General features: G+C 50.0%; 1 protein-coding gene across 7 annotated transcripts in view; it reads left to right on the forward strand.

Annotated features, from left to right (window-relative positions):
• Nucleotides 1-21,186, forward strand: part of Tmem266 (transmembrane protein 266) — a 152,964-nt gene that overhangs the window by 121,253 nt on the left and 10,525 nt on the right. For all 7 annotated transcript variants that reach the window (XM_048416948.3, XM_085688777.2, XM_085688775.2 and 4 more), the window contains 3 exons: nt 5,248-5,304; nt 6,327-6,465; nt 8,823-8,938. In XM_048416948.3, the coding sequence (XP_048272905.1) occupies nt 5,248-5,304; nt 6,327-6,465; nt 8,823-8,938 (312 nt within the window). The remainder of the gene's footprint in view (nt 1-5,247; nt 5,305-6,326; nt 6,466-8,822; nt 8,939-21,186) is intronic.

Raw genomic sequence — 21,186 nt, forward strand, 5'->3', positions numbered from 1 at the left:
GAGGATGATTTAGCTGAGAGGGACTAAGGCCTTGAGCCAGAAAGCACAGTCAGAATGTAGAGTTAAAGGAACGGGGAATGGATGGAGAGGGTGGACAGGAAGAGTCTGGGCGCAGGGACAGGAAGTAGAGAGCTCCGAGGGTCTGGCTTAGTCAGTGAGGAGCAGTGATGTCCCTTTGCTGTTCTTGGACAGGTAGTCAGAAGAGACATCAAGGCTGGAGATATAGAGTTTGGAGCTTCGGGGAACTGATGGGTAAAGCCAAGGGTTCAGGGAACTAAAGAGAGGCAATAGCCCTGGGAGACAATTTTGGTGTAGGCAGATGACATAGAAACCTTCAAATGTAGCTGAGAAAAATGTAGCCAGGGGGATGGAAGGAAAATCCAGAGTTGGGGCGGGGTAGAAAGGGAAGAAGGGGGTTGTCCTGGAAACAGTGCTCTTCCAACAGAGCCATTGCTAGCACCACAAATGGCCCAATTCAACCCATAAACAGGCACCAAACAAGACACAATGAGGGCTTTGGCATCAGGCTCATTGGTAACCCCAGGGACTGGGGACCGTTTTCCTTTGGCATCAGGAGCTGAAGACAAGTTGTGGCAGGTTCACTAGAGATGCCTTTGTTTAGCCCTTTTGCCTGGGAAGAAGGGTTGGGGAGTCAGTGGCTCAGTGAACACATGTGGTCCATGAGGGATTATTTATTTAAATTTTTAGACTTGAAAATGTTTCTATGCTGAGAGGAAGCTCTGGAACTAGAGCCTTGTTCATTCTCTGCTCAGCAAAGTCAGGGCCACTGCTCCATGCACTGTGAATGCTCCATCAGCGTCAATCACTCACTGCTCCATGCACTGTGAGTGCTCCATCAGCATCAGTCACTCACTGCTCCATGCACTGTGAGTGCTCTGTCAGGATCAGTCACTCACTGCTCCATGCACTGTGAGTGCTCCAACAGCATCAGTCACTCACTGCTCCATACATTGTAAGTGCTCCATCATCGTCAGTCACTGAGGTGGCAGGCACTCAATCACATACTTGCTGCCCCTTGCTTTGTCCTGTAGGCTTTGATCACATTCCTTTAAAATGGCAGGAGTCTGATGCCATAATGCACCAGCGTGAGGAGAGACAATGAGGCCAACTTGCCTGTGAGCTCAGGGCCCCTGCAAGTATCAGCTGCTATGTCTGGTTGGGGCTGCACCCTTTTGACCCTGGGAGGAGGCAGTCTCCTGAGTCACCAGCCCTAGCTCAGGGATTTAGAAGGAATAAGCTACAGAAAGGGATGTGTTCTTTTTCTCCTTCTCAAAAAATACTTGTCACTTTGCAGACTTTTTATTTTAGGAGTGTGTCTCTGAGATTGGGTTTGTGCACCTGAGTGTAGTGACCATGGAGGCCAGAAGAGGGCATTTGATTTCCTGGAGCTGAAGTTAACAGGTGCCCAACATGGGTGCTGAGGACCTAACTCCGTTCCTCTGGAAGGACAGCATGGGCTCTAAATCATGGAGCCATCTTTCTAGCCCCAGAAACTCTCTTTTAAGAAAACTCAAAATTAATTAAGTTCCTCCTTCTGCAGGGTTTCCCACTGTATTAGTCAGAGTTCTCTAGAGGAACAGAACTGATAGGGTGAACACACACACACACTGAGAGAGAGAGAGAGAGAGAGAGAGAGAGAGAGAGAGAGAGAGAGAGAGAGAGGCTGGCTGAGAATCCAATAGTTGTTCAGTTCCCAAGGCTGGATATCTCAGACAGTCTTTAGTATCTGTTGGGATCCCAAAGAAATAGACTCTATTAGAAGAAAGGAAGTGTAGTAAAAGGAGCAGTGGGCTGCATTCCCACCACTCCTGGCTAGCTTTACCCAAAATAATTACACAGAAACCGTATTCGTTTAAACACTGCTTGGCCCATTAGTTCTAGCCTCTTATTGGCTAACTCTCACATCTTGACTAACCCATATCTAATAATCTGTATGCCACCATGAGGTCATGGTTTACCAGCATGAGTCTAGCCAGCGTCCGTCTCGGGAAGGGGAATCATGGCGCCTGCCTGACTCTGCTTCTTTCTCCCAGCATCCTGTTCTGTGTACTCTGCCTATCTAAGCTGCTGTCCTATCAAAAGCCAAGGCAGTTTCTTTATTAACCAATGAAAGTAACACATAGACTGATGACCCTCCTACATCAAGGAAGGACTTAGCAACTTAACATCAGGACAGATAAACTTGCCAGTGAGAGCAAGGCCAAGCAGGCAAAAAGTAAAAGCATCCTTCTTCATGCCCTTTTATATGGATTGCTACGAGAGGTATGGGTGTTCCAGATTTGGAATGGGTCTTTCCACCTCAGATGACTCAATAAAGAGAAATTCCTTCCAGGTGTGCCCAGCTGCTTGAGTTTTAGTTAATCCCAGGTGTGGTCAAGTTGACAGCCACCGCACCCACATCCTTTTTTATGGTTGTGTAGTTGGACTTTGATTCAGGGCTTTTCCTCTAACCCCAAGGAAGACTTGTCCAAGATCTGCATTCTCCCAGGATCATCTCCAGCTCAGGGAGGGATCGAGGTACCACTCATTTCCAACCCCATCAGACTGAAGCACTGCTGGCCACGGCCTAGGGACTGGGGTGTTGCCTCACTCCATTCAGGAAGTACTGAGCCAGGAGGAGCACCTCTTACAACTGTGCTCCAAGTTGATGTCCGTCCTAGCAGGTATTTCTTCCTCTATCCGCTACAGTCTCCAAGTTCAAGGCAAAGAGGGTGATTCTCCAAGGGGAGGGTCTCAAGCCATAAACTGGCAGGGGGCCTTCTGCCCCTGAACTCTGCCCCTCCCTTTCCACCACCCCACGAAGTCAACTTTTCCTCCACCTGGATTAATGAGCTGGGCATGATGGAGAAAGGATGAGGTGGGAAAACAGATTTACCGGCCCCTTGAACCTCAGTGCCTGCACCCATCATCTGAAGTAGGTGCTTGGTTTGAAATAAATACCAAATGGATCGTCTTGGCGGTGTGACAAGACTCTCCTATACCTTGCTGATCTGTGCCACCTGTTGAAGGCAGCCAGTCTGGAAAGGAGGGGTCTGACAACCCTTACCCTCCACTCTGAACCTCCCCCCACTGTGGGAAAGAAGCAGCCTGGGCTGAGATGTGAGCATCTCTCAGCTTGCTGCTCTGCACTAGAACTTCCCACTGGAGCTTTGTGGCAGCCCTGCTTATAAACATAGTCTAGGCCTTGAACCCAGAGTCCAGTACCCTGGGTCTCCCTGGGAGTCCAGAAATCTGGTGTTTTAAACAAAACACCCCCGATGTTGCTGAGGCAGGGCCACTTCACGTTGAAAAGTGTATTCTCAGAGATGCAGGACATAGTGGGTTTGGGGGGTGATGGGGCATGTCCTTTGGTTCACGTACACTAGTTTTCAGCACGGATATTTGCAGATGGAGGGATGCTGTGGGTGGATGTGGAAAGGATGCCAGGAGGTGGGTTTCTCCTTTCTCCACCTCCTTACCCTACATTCTACAGACTCTTCAGCTAAGACCAGCCTTCTTTTATTTCAATACAGTGTCTCACTATATAGCCCTGGTTGGCCTGTAACTCACTGTGTAGAGAAGGCTGTCCTCAAATTCTCAGAGGTCCACTTGCCTTGGCTTTCCAAGAGCTGGGGTTAAAGGCATGCACCACCATGCCCCAGCCTTGCCTTTGAAGAGTATAGCAGCTCTTCCTGAGCGAGGCTCCCGAGGACATGGACAGTGGACTGGAGGTGGTAGGGACCGGGAGCATGGCGTCACTGTTGAATGGTGCGGCTCTCATTTGTCAATTGTGTCACGGGTCTGGTGGCGATTGCCACACATGAGCGTATTTAATCTGGCAGACATGCACTCAAAAGGGTAAACTCCGTGTGCTGTGATTTACAGTGGCCCTTAAAAAAGATGAAAAGCAATGGTAACAGTAGCTGTCCCATTGATCGTACTCGGCTCAGGCCACTTCCTTTCTCTCGGCCTGGACCTTTTTGCCAGGGAAGGCCCAGAAGTTGAGGGTGGATGTATCTTTCAAAAGAGAAAAGTAAAAAGTTTCAAATCCAACAGCGTATGAGGGAGCAGGCAGGAGAGCATGTGGTGTTTCTACCCAGCTGGAGCACAGAGAGAGAAACCTCCTCTGGCTCCAAATAGCAACTTCTTACCTCAGTTGCTTAGGACCTTGGACAGCTTCTTTCATTGCCCTCTCTCTTGGTTAAAGGAGACTCACACGTGAGGAGGGCTGGCACAGCACCTGGCACCTGGCTCTTACTGGCCTGTCCTAGATGACAGGTTCTTCTCATCAGTGTCTGGAGCTGTGTCCTCTAGCCCACCTGTCCAGCAGAAGAGAAGAGTGGTGTCCAGAGAAGGGGTTTCTCAAAGAGCCGTTATTGTATGCGACTTTAAAAAGAGGTCTCGGAACACCCCCACCCAGAGCTCTTCCTACCCCTGGAGTTAAGGCTGGAAGAACAGGTTTTGTTGAGTAAGGGGTTAAGACAGATGTGTAAGCTTGCAGCTGCTGAAGACCCAGCAGGCTTCCTTCTCTCTCCTGTCCTCTTCACTGAAGAAGGCACCACCATGCCTATATACCAGAGTGAGCAGAGATAAGTCAACTTAAGGACACAGCCCCAAAATTATACGTGGTGCTTCTTGTCACCACCATTGGCCCCTCCCAAGCCCAAGGAGAGCCAGGAGATGGTGTCTTTAGCTGTGTGGCTATGCTGAAGACTTAGTGCAGAACAGAGAGATACGGAGAGAAGCAACTCCCACCCTTTGCCATGGCGCAGTGACCAGGGAATAGGAGAAAGTTTGCAGATGTGTACATGATTTTGTCTTGCTGGGAGTGGCAAGAGATGATGCTGAAGAGGGCTGCAGAGTCTTGGGTATCATTCACTCTAAGGGGTTTGGAGTGTGCTCTGTACGGCCTTTGAGTGTAAGGACTTTGAATGAATGAGCCTGGTGTAACGGATACCCAGGGGATAGCACACAGGCAGGTGAAGGGGCAGAGCTGGAGGACAGAGGGGACCATAAAAGGCAAGGCCACCACTGTACTGGAACTGGGCTCTGGTAGTGGGGATGGGGAGGGTGTGTAGACTGGGGACCGGATGGAGAATGGGGAAGACCTTAACTTGTTGTGCGTGGAGACAACAGAGCTCCACATCTGAGCTCTGGAACCTTCTTAACGGAGAGAACAATAATCTCCTCTCTCTCTCTCTCTTTCTCTCTCTCTCTCTCTCTCTCTCTCTCTCTCCTGGTCCTCAGACTGTTCTACGGATTGTTGTGCTGGGGATCTGGGATTACATCGAAAACAAAATAGAGGTATGACCATCTTCTATCCCCAGATCTTAGAAGCTGGGCATGTTTCTCATCTATCCCAAGAACTCTCCCCCAGCATGCATTTGACCACAGGGGTGCCACCTGGGTGGTGTGGGAGGAGGGTGGGAGGCCGGGAGGGAACAAACCCAGACATTTTCCAACTGAAGATTTTCTTTAAAACATCCCTTGAGGTTCACAAAATGTACACGGTTAAAGTTAAATCAATTTGAAAAGCCGGAGAGATGTATCTGAAAACAAATAAATCTACTCCAGAATGACCCAGTGGTGGAGCATGGCTCTGAGAAGCCGTGACTTCTCTTCTCAGTCTGGATGTCCACACTGTTTCAGGGAGACAGGGGCTGGGGCATAGGGAGAAGTCCCTACAGTGATGGAGGCCTGGAGGCAGCCAGCGTTTTATGCAGCAGACCAAGGCAAGGTTGGGCTTAGGTATCCAGCGTTGACTATATTTTCCTCCCTTTCCTCTATGTCTTTGAGCCCAAACCTGGGAGCCTACACAGAGGGCCTGGCCTCAGAGAGGCCCACACAAGGCCTGGCTGGGGCAAACAGAGAGAAAGCCAGTGTCCAAGGCTTAGTCATGTGGACTACACTCCTCCTCTCCATGTTCTGCCCTCCAAGGCTCTGCATTTGTGAGAGGTGACACACTGGTCCTGGATTCTTGCCGTCCACAGATAAAGAGGCCCCTATGGCCATCAGTTCCTATTCTGTCAGTGAGGCACTCACCTCAGTCTCTGCCCAGGGTCTAGGACATGGGATGCCGGCCTAAGGTTGTCCAAACTTGGAGCTGGAGGAGGGCTGAGGTCATGAGAAGTACAAAGATGCTTGATCATGTCCTGGAGAAAGAGGACCCCTCAGAGAGAATGAGAAAGAGCAGGGCATCTGGAGATGGGCTGAACTTCTCCAGGCAGAATATCTGGAGAATATGACCCGCAGCAGCGGCCTTCCTGGCTGCCCTCCGGTCTGCCACACAGCCTGACTGGAGACACTAAAGTGTGCCCCTTCCTCAGGTATTCGACGGGGCTGTGATCATCTTGTCCTTGGCTCCGATGGTGGCATCCACTGTGGCGAACGGACCCAGAAGCCCCTGGGATGCCATCAGCCTCATCATCATGTTCCGAATCTGGCGGGTAAAGAGGATCATTGATGGTGAGTAACCTGAGAGGGGTTAGTGAGGAGGCTGAGACTGTAGCTGTCGGTTGAGGAAAGAGGACTCAGGGCACTACGGTGATCGTGATCGTAGGGTGGAGGGTGTGACCCATAGCGTGGAGAAAGCCAAGCCTGCCCCGCCTCTTCAGCATGGTATTCTGAAGCTACCCACAGCTATGTGTCACAATCACATGTCACACACATGAATGTCCTGATCCCCCTTCCCATGCAACTATTTTTGATCTTTTGTTTGTATGTTTGTTTTTGTTTTGTTTTGTTTGAGACAATTTTCCTTGGCGGGTCTGGAACTTGCAAGGTAGACCAGGCTGGCCTTGAACTCACAGAGATCCGCTTGTCTCTGCACCCCAAGTAAGTGCTAGGATTAAAGGTGTGCACCACCACACCCAGCTCTGGCACACTACCATACTGTGTTCATGCAAGGCCAGCCTTCACATAAGACTGGGCCTCAATCCTGAAGAACAGTGTCAGGTTGGGTTGCTTCCTCGCCAAAGAGGTGGTATGGGAGGTGCCCAGTGACTCCCAAGGACCCCCATCCCCTCTCATCCTGAGAAGCACCTCAAAGGATTATTGGAAGGCAGATTAGAGCCACTGTGATAGCTGTTAAGTTTCTTTCCAGCCCCCAATCTTGGCCACAACGGCACACTTCCCACAACAGCATCAGCTTGGCAGGGGCAGGGCAGGCCAAAGGACTTCCTGGGTCTTCATTCTGTCTGGGAGAGGACAGCCTCTCACCCGCCCCACCTAAGAACAGGAGGACAACGGTTCTTTTCCAGGCTTGGTTATCGTTACATTACAGCATCTTCATTGAATTGGGGGATCTGCCCAACTTAGAAAGTCTGGCATGACTTGAGGCACTCATCCAACACATTCTCCTCATTTGACAGATGGGGAAACTAAGTCAAAGAAGGGTAAAGAGCCACACTGTGAATGGTGCTCAGAATCATGATTGAAGCCCAGGTCTCACACACACACACACACACACACACACACACACACACACACACACACACACCACCTCAGTGCTCTTTCGGCTGTTTGATCCGTCCCTCCTGCTCAGGGTCTTAGTTCTGTTCGGGAGAACATCTGCTCCCCTCTAGACCCTGCCAGCTGTGGATAGTGGAGGATGAAAGCCCACTGTGAACTGACTTCTCCTCTGCTCACACTTGGTAATTCCTGTTCACACCCTGGGCGTGAGAACAGGAATTACCAAGTGTGAGCAGAGGAGAAGTTCTCACCCTGGGCGTGAGCAACAGCCCAGGCAACAGCAGTTAGGGACAGCTTGGAGGTGGGAGGCTTTAGGGGCTCATCCCATCCTTCTCCTCAGGGATGGGGTGTGAAGAGGTCTAGAATACAGTGCTTAGAGACACATGTCACCTGTCACTGGGTGTTCTGAAAAACTGGAAAGGGCTGGCCTTTGACCCTAGGGAGTAAATTGCAGAGGTCAAGATCTAGAGTTGATTCTCAGACTCCTATAGATTATAGCGCTTCTAAGCTCAAAGACTCCCCCAGCCCCGCCGGCCAAGGGCAGGGCTTGTGGGGCTACTGTTAGCTGAGAAATCATGGGGACCCCATACTCAGAGCCCTGGCTTTCTCCTCGGTATCTCACAGTGTATCGTCGGTAGGATCATCTGTTAACAGAGACCCGGAATGTCACTGACTTCCCTGGCGCACATGCTCACTTCTCTCTCCGGGAACTCTGCAGAAGGTGGCAGATGTCACTCACCACCTATGGCACATGCCACTTGCTCTCTACTCAGTGTGCTAAATACTTCCTGTTTTGTTGCTGTGATGTCCATAACCTACTCCTCAGAGTCACTTCATGGTCCAAGATGGCTGTACCGGTGCCAACTACCACTCCTCATCATAGCCAGGAAGGATAGAGGGAGAAGGTACAAAGCAAGAGGAGACCCCCCCTACACACACATACACTAATAGATGTCTGTCTGTCTACCTATCTACCTACTGCCTACCTCAGAACTAGCCTTTGATTGTTGACTGTGTTCCAGTTATACCCTATGCCTGTAGGATCTGAGGTTCCCAACTCTGACAGAATTTGTCTTATGGCCCCCATGACTATTACAAAAGCTAGAATATAGTCATTCTTTGTAAAAGTTATACCAGCAATCTGGGGGCTATGTCATTATGGAAGAGAAGGGGCTGAGTTTGGCTTGTGGCCCCACTGTACTTTCTGGATGCCTTGAGCACCTGCCCCACCCCCAGCTCCACAAACTAAGTCTGGGCTCTGAAGCGGCTGCCGGCTGAATGCTGGGTGTGCCTCTCCCCAGCCCAAGCCCAGCCACTGGCCAGGTCTTCACAGGGCTCCCTCTGTCTTCCAGCCTATGTCCTGCCGGTCAAGCTGGAGGTGGAGATGGTTACTCAGCAGTACGAGAAGGCCAAGGCCATCCAAGAGGAGCAGCTGGAGAGGCTGACGCAAATCTGTCAGGAGCAAGGGGTGAGTAACACTTTCATGTCTGCCCATCTCTGTCCAGGCCTTGCTGAGGACCCTGTAATGCCAGGATGCCAGAGCTTAGGGACTGCTGAAGTCCACAGGCCTCACTCAGCTTCCAGCTGTGCCTCAGCCCAGCCCCTGCTCCATTCACTGCAGAGTTCAATAAATGTGTGTTTAGTGTTTCCTTTGGCTCCTCAGTGACAAAGCCACACAGCAGACGAGTGTGGAAAGTTGTAGAATGCCACCACAGGTTGATCCTAGGGAATATCTCCACAGGACTGTGCACACAGCATCTTCAAATCAACCCCTTGGGGTGTCTGTCCATGAACCAACTCCTTTTCTGTACTTCGGGAACACAGCCTTTCATTTTTACCAAGTGTCCGTGTGGGACTGGATGAACCACTGTGGATCCAATCCTTAGCATGTTGTCCAGGGGCCCCTTGGACCATGGCAGTTCATATGGGATTCTACTCTAAAAAGACAGCAGTGCGGCCCCTGAGCGGCTGGCTCTCCAGATTTTTCACAAGTGTACCCAGCCTGGCATCAGGGACCTGCTCCGGGCTGCACTTGAGCTGGGCACCAGAAACACCATTCATTGTGGGAGCTTTGGTGAGTGCATTTGGTGACCAAAACATATGCAGAGGCAGCCTGGTGCTATGCATGTCTCGCAGGGACCCTGTAGACCACAGTGGCAGGAGGATTTGCAGAGGAGCTGGGCTGAACAAAGCCATTTGGGAGAAGAGCAGGCCAGAGGCCCAGTTTACAGTGTGAGAGTGGAGCCCAGGCTAAACTGCAGTGGCCATGCCCTTTGTGAGCCAGGAAAGGCAGCAGGAGGGGAGGGCTGGGCTGGAGGGGCTCTGGGCTGATCAAGGCAAAGTGGCTCTGTGGGAATGTTAATCTTCCTTGGATCTTTCTGGTTGCTTCTGGGGAGTGGGTGAGAGGGGACAGGTGGAGACAGAAAGCCAGGGAAATAGCAACCCCCTGGGTGAGCGCAGACCTGGGTTTAGGGGCAGCTGGAAGTGTCGCCCAGAAACCAGTTTGCAGAGTGGATCAGAGAGCTCTTGGTCCCCTGTACAGCAGGAAAATGCTGCTGCTGTTGGCAGCTTGAGAGGATCAAACTGCTGCATCCTACATGTACAGCTGACCAGCAGGTCACAGCCCTACCACAAGCCACCATCAGTCACATGGTGCTTCATGGCCAGGGGGAACCCCTAATGGCAAACTCTCAGCATATGCTGTGCCCTGTCCCATGCAGGTTCAAGTCACTCCCCACATCTAGGCCCTTTCCTCGGGGTCCTGGGGAGGGAATTCCCTCAGAGTTGTACAGGAAAGAGCAATAAATAAAGAAGATTCTTGCCAGGTAGTGACATCTGGGAAAGAGATGAACAGAGACGAACTGTTTTAATTTAAAAAGCACCTGAAACCTGTCATCTTGGTTAAGACTGCCTAGAGGGATAGTCGGCTGGGATCCCCGTGGGCTGAGGAGGAGGGTGGGGAGGTGGTCTGGTGGAGCAGGGCTTGGCTTCTGCAGAGAGAGTAGGAAGCAGGCCACTTCCCTCCAAAGCTGGAGCCCACTCCCCAGAGGCCAGAGGCAGCACCACATTGCAGGATGAACCAAAGCTGGGGACAGCCATAACAGCTACCCCCAAGGAGATGTGTCAGCTGTGGATCTTAGGGCAGCATGTGGGGTGATCGAAAATGGCCAAAGGACAGACTTGAGTCCAAGCCAGCCCTGTTGCTTAGTGGCTCTGTGGCTTTGGATGCTGATAGAACTTTGGTTTTGTTAATATGAAAAATGGAGGTAGTAATAAAATCCCCAAAGGGTGGTTATGAGATTTAAATACTGACTAACGGGCTCACTCAAGCTGCCTGCTCACTCCTGCATACACCTACTTTAGTAACAAATCTGAGTGGTAAATTGCCCACGGGCACCCACCTTGTAGAGCCAGGTACAGATATAGGTGTTCTACCCATAATGCTCTTCTTCCCCAGCTCACCTTTTTCGGATCTATTCCTTATCCCATGTTTTCTTTTCGGGCTCAGTGAAAAACATTGCTCAGAGCTGGCGGTGCATGCCTGAGGCACCCAGAGGCAGGAAGATTGAGAACTCAAAGTCAGCGTGGTCTAAGTAGTGAGTTCTCAGCCTGTGCTACACAATGAGACCGTGTCTAAAACAAACAAACAAACACAAAAACAAAAGAATATTGCTCATGTCAGGCAGGGACAGCCTGATTCACAAGGGCTGAATCCCGGCCCCCTTGCAGGCACTGGCCCAGACTCCTCAGTAATCTAGAGAGTTCCCAGGATCTCCAGCCTGCTGTCCACCTGCCCTGCCCCGGACCACCTCCAGACCATCATTCTTGTCTTTCCCCAACTTGTCTCTCACAGCTCGAGTTCTTAGAACATATTTAGCAGGAGCCTCTTCCAAGTAGACTTCACGTATGCCTCACACACAGAAGCTGATGTGTAAATGTGAAATGCACTGGTTTCTGGTTATTTGATTGGTTAGTGGTTGACTGATAAATTGATTTTTGGAGATGGGGATTTCACTCTGTAGCCCAGGCTGACCTTGAACTTCAGATCCTCCTATCTTCACTCCCCCTCAGAGCAGTCAGCCCCAGTTTCAACGAAGAGCCCACTTTGCTTTCTCCTTCAGATAAACTTACAGAAATAGTTGTCCTGGTTTCAGGTATCTTAGTTCTTTCGTTCTTTCGTTCTTTCTTTCTTTCTTTCTTTCTTTCTTTCTTTCTTTCTTTCTTTCTTTCTTTCTTTCTTTTAAGCTGTTTTGGGGCTGGAGAGATGGCTTAGTGGTTAAGAGCACTGGCTGTTCTTCCAGAGGACCTGAGTTCAATTCCCAGCAACCACATGGTGGCTCGCAAACTTCTATAAAGGGATCTGATGCCCTTTTCTGGCATAAAGGTGTACATATAGATAGATCACTCATATACATCAATACATCTTTTTTTTTAAAAAAAAAGGCCATTTTGAGCAGTTTCAGGTTTACAGATTTTCCACAGACTCTAGGCAGAGTCACCCATTTCTGATATATTTGTATAATTAGTTACAATATACGAACCATTCATGTATGGACCCTTCCAGGTCCACATTTCATTTCAGCCCTCCTGTCTCCTTCCGCTCCTCCCTGTGACAGTCCCTCACTCTCTCTTTGTCTTGATGACTTTGAGGATTTTGAGGGCACTGGCTGGGTGTTTGGTAGGGGTCTCCCTGTTGAGATGTGGTACAGTTTTTCTTTTGGTAATATTGTTTGGAAGGAAGTCTGTAGACGTGATGTTCTCACCGAGAGCAATAAGGACACCATCAACCTGATATTGGTCTGACTGCCTCACTGAGGAGGGTAGGCTTCTCCATTGAAAGATTCATTTGTTCATTGCCATGTGGCTTCTCGTTTCTTGCTACGGGCCACACCCAGGGTGCTCCAGAGCCCTTCAGACCTTCAGTGAAGGGTCTGTGATGGCATGGGTCCGATCTAGGATTTGGCAGGTGAGGAAACTGGGGCCCATGGAAAGGTAGTGTCACACAGCAATGTGAGGATGATAGTGGAAATGCCAGTCTCTGGGCCCTTTGTAACACACACACACACGCATGCACATGCACATGTGCACACACACGCACACACGTGCACACACACTTGCACATGCACTGACCACATATGAACTCAGAGATTCTCTGCTTTCCTCATTCCCACAATCCCTTCTGACCACCTGACACCTTCTCATTCCTCAGAGCCTGTGAGGAAATGGAGCCCAGAGGACCTGGCTAGGGATGACACACAGTAGTCCATTCTTGTCTCTGAGCCCTGGCCAGCTCCTTGCAGTCCACGGCTGCAACTGTGGGGTGCACTGATCTCACAACCCTCAGCTGTGAGGGCCTCTACTTACTGATTTTTCCCCCCTCACGGGACTACAGCCATAAGTCTAATCCCTGTGATGGACACAGAGATCCCAGAGGAAGAAGCTGGTGGCTGTCCAGGGTGGGCCTTCTCTCTCTCTCTCTCTCTCTCTCTCTCTCTCTCTCTCTCTCTCTCTCTGCCCTGGCCATTTCAAATATCAAAGGCACGTTAGGTTAGTGGTTCCTTTCATGTGGCATCATATTCTTCTGAGTCACCTGACAAGCTGCTTCAGAGATTTCACGCTCTTTAATGCCCAAGCTCTTGCTGTAATTCTGAAACATGCCGCACAACCTCATCTGCTCTGCTCTTTGCCCTTTGGGTCTTGCAACAGCACTTGGCCCAAACTAGTACAGTCTGGGCTGGCATCCTTGGGGGGTTAGTGTTTGTCCTCTGTGGAGCTCCGTGGGACTAAGAAGGAGGTGGAATTTCCTTACCCAGCCACATTCACCTTGAGATTTGGGAGAGATAATGAGGGTCTGGGGATCACTGTAGGGTGACTCGGGGACGAGCCTCTAAGGAGCCCTGTGGTACCCATGTACCCCTTAGTGCAAGCCTCTAAGGATCCCTGTGGTACCTGTGTACCCCTTAGTGCATCCTCAACCCTGGACAAGCATCAGTTCCCCAAAGAGTCATCCAATGGATGGCAGACTTCAGGGTGGCAAAAAATTACTTATAGGAATTGCCAGCAAGCTGGTTCCTGCCTTTGCTCCTCTAGCAACTGGTCCTTTTCCCTTCAATCCCTGCACAGCAGCTTCTATATGGAAAAATGGAGGCAGCAAATATTGTGTAGGTGCTGTGAGGGGCAGCTTAACTGAATGACCCCTATGGAGGTTCTCGATGTCTGTACCAACACTCCTGATGAACTTCCACAATGCTCATTATTTACAAATGCACTGTCAAATACATGATGTCTTTTGGCACCTGTGGTCAAGATCAGCAGGCTAGGTTTTATTAACCTCGCTACAGATGGGAAGGCTGTCCCTCACCTGAGTATAGTTTCCTGTGGAATAGAGCCCAGGCTTCTGGGTCATTTCCCTATACTGAAATAGGGTGTCCACACAAGGCATGGCTAGTAATGGTGGGTACTCTTAGCTGCTGCATCAATTGGGGCAGGAAGATGCTAGCATGTTTGTCATGAATGCTTGAGGCCCTACCTGAGTTCAGATTTCCAGCGCGTAAATGAAAAGCTGTATTTGTGGCACATACATGTAACCCCAGTACTGGGGAAGTGGAGACAGGAGGATGTCTGGCTGAAACCGTGAGCTCCAGTTTTAGTGAGAGACCCTGTATCAAAAGGTAAAGTAGACGGCGATTGAAGAAGACATTCAAATGTTGACTTCTGGCTTCCCCATACATTGCACATATGTGCACCTATAACACCCATGTACGCATGTGAATGCTTATACAGACACACAGAGAACTCTCGAGACAATGCATGAGGAGTGTGATTGTCATTCTTATCATTACCAGAGTGGGTTGCAGTGGACAGAGCATGGGGAACTATATGTTCCACTGTCACTCTGGCCCCCAGGCTCCTTCCATTGTGTGGCTCCTCTGGGTCTTCCCCACCCAGCAGTGCAGAAGAAAGGAGAATGGAGAACAGGTCACAAGTCTTTATTTGCCAGGTCTGAAAGTGGTGGCATTTGTACTCACATGCCAGAGCTCGGGAAGGCTTGTGGGTACGAAGGGCAAGGTGTGCAAGCTTGTGGGTGCAGAGGGCTGGGTGTGCAGGCTTGTGGGTGCAGAGGGCAGAGTATGCAGGTTTGTGGGTACAAAGGGCTGGGTGTGCAGGCTTGTGGGTACAGAGGGCAGGGTTGTAGGCTTGTGGGTGCAGAGTGCAGGGTGTTTAGGCTTGTGGGTGCAGAGGGCTGGGTGTGCGGACTTGTGAGTGCAGAGTGCAGGGTGTGCAGGCTTGTGGGTGCAAAGGGTGTGCAGGCTTGTGAATGCAGAGGGCTGGGTGTGCAGGCTTGTGGGTGTGAAGGGCTGGGCGTGAAGCAAGGCCATCATCCTGGCCTCTTTCTGGACCTGGTGCTGAGAACTCCAAGCAAAGTTCATAGCTCTGCACAAACTGCTCATCTTTGAGGCTGTGCCCAGAGCTGAGAGAATGGGCCAGAGGACAGGATAACAGAAAACATGTTCTATACTGCTTCAACAGTGGCTCCTTCTAAAGAGCTCCTTCCTTCCCTCCAGAAGTCTTCAGCCCCCCCTTTTTGGCACACTAGCCTCTGTTACCTGGACTTTTCAAATTTTCCACTGGGGGGAAGTCGAGTTATTATTATTTTTTTTAACATGGGAAGTGGTTTGTAAAACAGCTGATAGCTTTAGTGACAAGCCTATTTAGCTGATAAAATTAGCCATCAGAGAAATAACATATGTTATCCTTTTACAATAATTTAAATTTATGACCATCTACCAGTCATCTCCATAGTGGATGGAAAGGGGCCAAGGTCGATTTCAGCCTCACCCTGCTCCTAAATCATTAGTGTGCAACTGTCTCCCGATTTTTATTGTTACCAACAATGGTGAAACTAATGGAGATAAACATTGGAAGCCATCCCAGTGGCAGATGGCTTTGAAGGCAGGGCAGTCTGTGCAGACAGCACTGACAGAATGGAGCCAAATTATTGCTATTGCATTAGATGCCATCGAGATGCTGGCCAAAGTGTGCATTGATCAGGTTGCAGCCTATGTCAATTGGACTCCACGGCCAGTCCATTAAAGGCAGAGAAGGCTGGGTGTGGCCACCATGGAGGGTCTGGTTCACTCTGATAATGCACACTTTGGGGCTCTCGGTGGATCCCTGCTGACCAGGTTGGGCTATCTGATTAGAAATACCTACCTAATGGTGTGCAGTGGGTGGGGCCATGACTGTGCTTTAATTTTTCCCTAGCCTACGGATGGGCTTTTGCATAATGTTTGCTAGTGGAAGAATTGCTTCATTTTGTCATTAGAGACACTGCATACCTACCTTGGCCAGAGACCAGGCTCTTGTGAGCTCTGGAGATCCTGGGGGCAGGTCTTTCTTCTGATTGTTTCTAGCAGGTTGACTGCAGGGGTCTAAAAGTTGGGGGCGGTGCGACAATCATGCTTATGCATGCCTAGATGTTTCTTTTTTTTCTCTCTCTCTCTTTTCTCTTTTTTTCTTGAATAGATCCAACTGATAGCTATCATTAGTTTATAAGGCTTGGGTCTAGGTTTCCTTTTCTGTCTTGTGAGGAGAGGCAGCTAGTGAACACATGAACACGTGCCCTGCCACTGAGCCACACTCCCAGATGTGTGATTTGTTGCTTCTGTCCCATTCTTTCATTCATCTCTGGGGCTCCAACTGGGTTTCACATCTTTCAGACTCTATTCTCCTACTGGCTCTCCCTCTCCTCTACTGGTAAGTTTGGTATTTTCATAGACCTATCTCCCATCTTGACGCTCAAGAACTGTCTTTCTCTTTGCCCAGTCTCTGTAACACAACCTGAGTGTTCCTTCAGATACTGTAATCTATACTATACTATAGGTGTGGTTTGAGTCTCATTCCCCACTGGAAGGTTATTAAAGAACTACATAGCCCAGGCTGTTCTTGAACCTGCAGTTCTCTTGCCCCGCCCAGTTCTTCAGGTGTTACAATTCTGGGTGTAGGTCACTATCCCTGGTTCGTTTTCTTTCACGTATCACTCATCACTTCAGATCCTTACGTATTAGCCTGACTACTCACCCATCTGCCTCTATCAACTGCTTTCGCTCCTTTAAGTGATGGCTCTTCCCTGCTCCTTTGCATGGCTAGTCATTCTCACTATATGCTATACACTGTTGTGTGTGAGGGCTCTGGATGACATTATCCTTCTTCAGGAAAGGCTTGTGTCATCAGCACCAGGGTTGGCCTTCACGACAACACTGAGGATTAGCAGACACTGAACTTCATTACCCCAGCCTAGCCTCAGCGCTCCAAGCTGGGGTCTCAGGGCAAGACTCCAATCAGCCAGTTCATTTGTCTTGAATTGGATAGAGAGTGAAATGAAGCCCCCAGAAGAAAAGGGATGTATCCCGTGTGAGGGGAGGCATGGACCGAGAGCTCAGGCCTTCCCTCAAGTCCGGCTTTGTTGGTCTCCCGCGGCCACCAGCTGACCTGGAGTGTTTGGCTGATCCACCCACAAGGCTCTAAGTTCCCTGACGCATGGTCATAGAGGATGGACGCCAAGGGCTCCATCTCCGGCTTCGCTTCTGTCACACCTTGTGATCCTGGCCTTCCCTTCCCCCTTCCCCCTGCACAGAAGGCTCCTTCCACCTCCAGGCTCCAATTAACTCATCTGACTAATAACACCCTGCCATTCTGCTAACAACCCATCAGTCAGCCAGGGGACTTGTATGGGGTAGTGTTAAGTAGCGGGATAGTCAGGAGCCAGTGCCTAAGGGTCTCACTGGGGCACATTGAGAAACCCCCATGGGCAGTCTCAGACAGTGGACAGAGCAGGAGCCATCTGGCTCCTCTGTGGTGCTCGCATAAGGAATCAGCCATTCTTACTCAGAGTAAAGCCTGATAGCATCAGCCACCCTACATCCGCTTGACGTGAAGTGTCTAAAAACCTACCCTGGCGAGCGCGAGGTTTGTTTAACACCAGTACTCAGGAGACTGAGGCAGGTAGACTACTGTGTGTTCGAGGCCACCCTGGTTTATATAGTCAGACCCTTGTATAAAAAAATAAAATAAAATAAAACCCAGATACCTCTATAGCAACCTTCCCTCTCTCTTACCCTCATTCAAAACAAATCGTGTAGGGACATTTTCACTGCCCCCACCTCCCACCCGACTTTCCTCCTATTGCCTTCAGCCCAGCCTTCATCCTAGTCCAAATCTGGCCATCTCTGGACCCCTGCAGCAGGCCCCAGTGGGGATCCCCACATCTCTCTTTCTCCAGCCTGCAGTCAGCATGGCTCTCGATCGCTCTGGGTCACAGCGCCGATGCCACCACTCTGCCCCGTGAATGTTTGCAGCTGTTTCGTGTTGCTCTTTAAAGAAAGGCTGAAGTCCCTGGTGACATGCTCTGCCTGGTAACCTTTCCCTGCATCTTGTGTATTCCTCATCCGCCTCAGGTACTACCCCAGGACAAGATTTGTGATTCTCAGAGGCGATATATCCCTTGCAGTGGCATAAGCCATCTCTTTCCTGGAATCACCCAGGACTCACCTTTAAGCCAGGGCAGGCATTTTCATTTCAAAACATGCAGCAGAATTTTAACATGGCCCCTACCTGACTTCTGAATAAATGAATGAATGAATGAAGAGAAGACAACATGGCTTTGGTGTTCACATCTTCAGTTCAAAACTTGTTTCTGGGCATCCGCGGTCTTGGGCTGGGCAGGTCCTGACCTCCGACTGGCTGGCCTGAATTCCAGTGAGACTCCCCAGGGCAGCTCCGTATTGATTACAAGCCATCAATAATGCATCCCTTCAGAGGGGCCTAGGAAGCCATTAGCTGGGCCCGCAGACTCTGATGCATGGCCTTGGCTGCATGTGCCCCTGGGAAGTTCCCATCAGCCTAGGCAAGAGGGCTCCTAGCCCCACAGAGCTTGGGAAGGTTACCTCATGGGCTCTTAGTGACCTTCAGTACCTTGTTTCTAGAGAAGTGGCCCCTCCCTCCCTGCAAAAGAGTCTCCAGTAAGATCTGCAAGCCTCCTCTCACACCCTTGAGACTGCCAGCCCCGTTTGATTGCTGGGTTGTTGAGATCCGGTGTCTGGAGTCAGGCGTTAGGACCTGTGACTGTGTTGGGGTTAGGGGTCCATGTCAGTCCCAGGTTTGGGTTGAACACATAGCAAGGACTCACCATCATGTGTGACCAAGTTCAGGGTTCCGTGTACGGCCAGTGATGGAGACTGAGATTACTGACTCTCTACTGGGTGTGTAACAAGGATCAGAGCTTAGTTTATGTGGCACAATCTTTGTCTCTACTTCAGGCTATTGAAGCTCAGGCTGTAGCCAGAATTAGGCTCAGTCTGAAACCACAGGACTGAAGAAACTAATTTTACTTCATGTCTTCAGCAGCACCCGAATGCCTCCTGCGTATATAGACCAGTACAGACAAGGTCCGAGTTTGTGTGCTTTTGCCTCTTCTAGGGGGTGTAGGGTATCCCAGCGTGGGTGCGGCACGGCTCTTACTGGACTGGAAAAATCAATCTTATCCATTTCTGTTTCCCATGACACTGTGCTAGTAGCTTAAACTCAGCCAGGAAGAGCATTGCAGCACAGTACAGAAGGGACATACACTGTGAAATAAGCAGGTTTTGCTTTGGTTAGTTGGTTTTTTTTTTTAATGTTTGCTTTGTTTTATTGATTTTTGCATGCAAAGTAGCAAGTTTCTTCGTGGCATTTTTGTGCCTACGAAGGTCTTATTTCTTTTCTATCAGCACACCACTGGGGGTGAGCGGTATGAAAGATAAGCTAATGAGTGTTGTAACCACACATTTGCCTCTCTGGTCGCCTCTCAGATGCCACCAAGATGAGGGCTGAAGGGAGCAGCCAAGTGCGTAGAGCTTAGGAAATAGTCTTGTAGGTTGGGTCAAAGAGGATATGGATTTCAAAGGGCTTTAGGCAAAGTGGAGAAAATAGTGACTGACATGGCCACAAAGGAGGAAAACGGGGCCAGTTCTGCCCTCAGAATCCTAGAGATTCTGGGAGGAAGGGGGCATAGTGTGAAAGGAACATCAGGGCAATGGGATTGGGTAAAAGTCTATTCAGAAATTTAAAATACTCCAAGGCTTGTCTGACCAGGAGGCCAGACTCCACCCTCAAAGAAGCCATGGGTTTGTCCTCTGGAGAAATGAAACCAGAGGCTCAGCACAGAGGCTTCGGATTGGACAGGTGCCTGGGGAGAGAGACACAAGGCTGAAACAAGAGTTAACAGAGTCTCCCTCCCAGGCGATGTCCTAGCGCCCTGCCCTGCTCCCAGTGCAGAAGCACCCACCCAGAGGCCCATCAATGACAGATTAACAAACTCTCTGGAAACATGAGTGGTCCCAGACACAAGCGTGCAGATACTGACTCTGGGAGCTGTCCCATGCCAGGTCACTGCTAGGCCATTCCGGTGGCAGTAAATGCTTTCAGCTGCACTCATGGTTTACTTTCATGAAAATAAATGAATTAGGGGCTGGAGATATGGTTCAGCAGTTAAGAACACTGACTGCTCTTCTAGAGGACCCGGGATCAATCCCAAGCACCCACATGGCAGTTCACAACCGTCTGTAACTCCGGTTCCAGGACTTCTGACCCCTCCACACAGACACATATGCAGACAAAACACCAATGCACATAAAATAAAAATAAATCAAAAATGAAAACAGTCCTGCGGTGTGGCACAGTTGACAGAGTGCTTGTCTAGTGTGCAGGAGTCTTCGGGTTCCAGTCCCAGAGCTGCATAGAACCAGGCACAGTAGCATCCTAGCACCCAAAAGGCATGGGCCAAGCATCAGAAATTTGAGAGTCTGAAGCTAGAGGAGACTACATGAGGCCCTGTCTAAGAAAGAAAGGGAGGGAGGGAGGGAGGGAGGGGGACAAAAATATCTCAGTGCAGTACTGTGATACAGAGAACTCAAAGAGGCCGATGTGACTGAAGGTCTGGTAGGCTGCCATAGATGGGAGATCAGGATAAGGCCCTCAGAGTGGAGATCAACCATGTGATCTGGGATGGAGGAAATAGTTGGGAAAGTGCCTTGTGCCTTTACAGAACAGCCAGAGACTTGAGGAAGCAAGTTGACAGGGCGGGCAGACTCAGGCTGCTGTGTGGAGGCTTTTTGAGCCCAGGGCAGGGAGTTTGGACTTTCTCCCAAGTGAGGTGGTAAACCACTAAGACTTATGAACAGGGTGTCGTGATTTGATTTAGGTTTGCCAGAGCCCATATGTGAATATGCAGCTGTCAGTCAATGGGCAGCAGTAGACCTGGAGACCAGTGAGCTGCATAGGAAAACACCTGAAGATGGAGCTGGACTAGGGAGTGGGTGGGATGCCCAGAGGACAGTTTGGGCTGTAGCTAACATGGAATAAAAACAACTGAGGGGCAGATCTGGGGAGACAGTGGAGTGCTGTTCTGACCAAGAGAACGGGCTGCATGGTGATAGTACAGGGCAAGTCTCACATTCTAATAAGGGGTCTGGGCTGTTTGGGGGCCTTCTGCAGGGACAAGTAGGTAACAGACAGCCTTGGCACCCTCGCCAGGTTAGACGGGGTACAGTGTGCACTTTGAACACTAGATGGCAGTGAATACTCATTGCTGTTTAGCCCACACAGACCCTTCATTGTCCTACACACAGATATCAGATTTCTCCTATAAGATTTGGAGCGTGGACACCTATCTCAGTC

Source organism: Myodes glareolus, chromosome 4 (genome assembly GCF_982192425.1).
Source record: "Myodes glareolus chromosome 4, mMyoGla1.1, whole genome shotgun sequence".
Taxonomy (NCBI): domain Eukaryota; kingdom Metazoa; phylum Chordata; class Mammalia; order Rodentia; family Cricetidae; genus Myodes; species Myodes glareolus.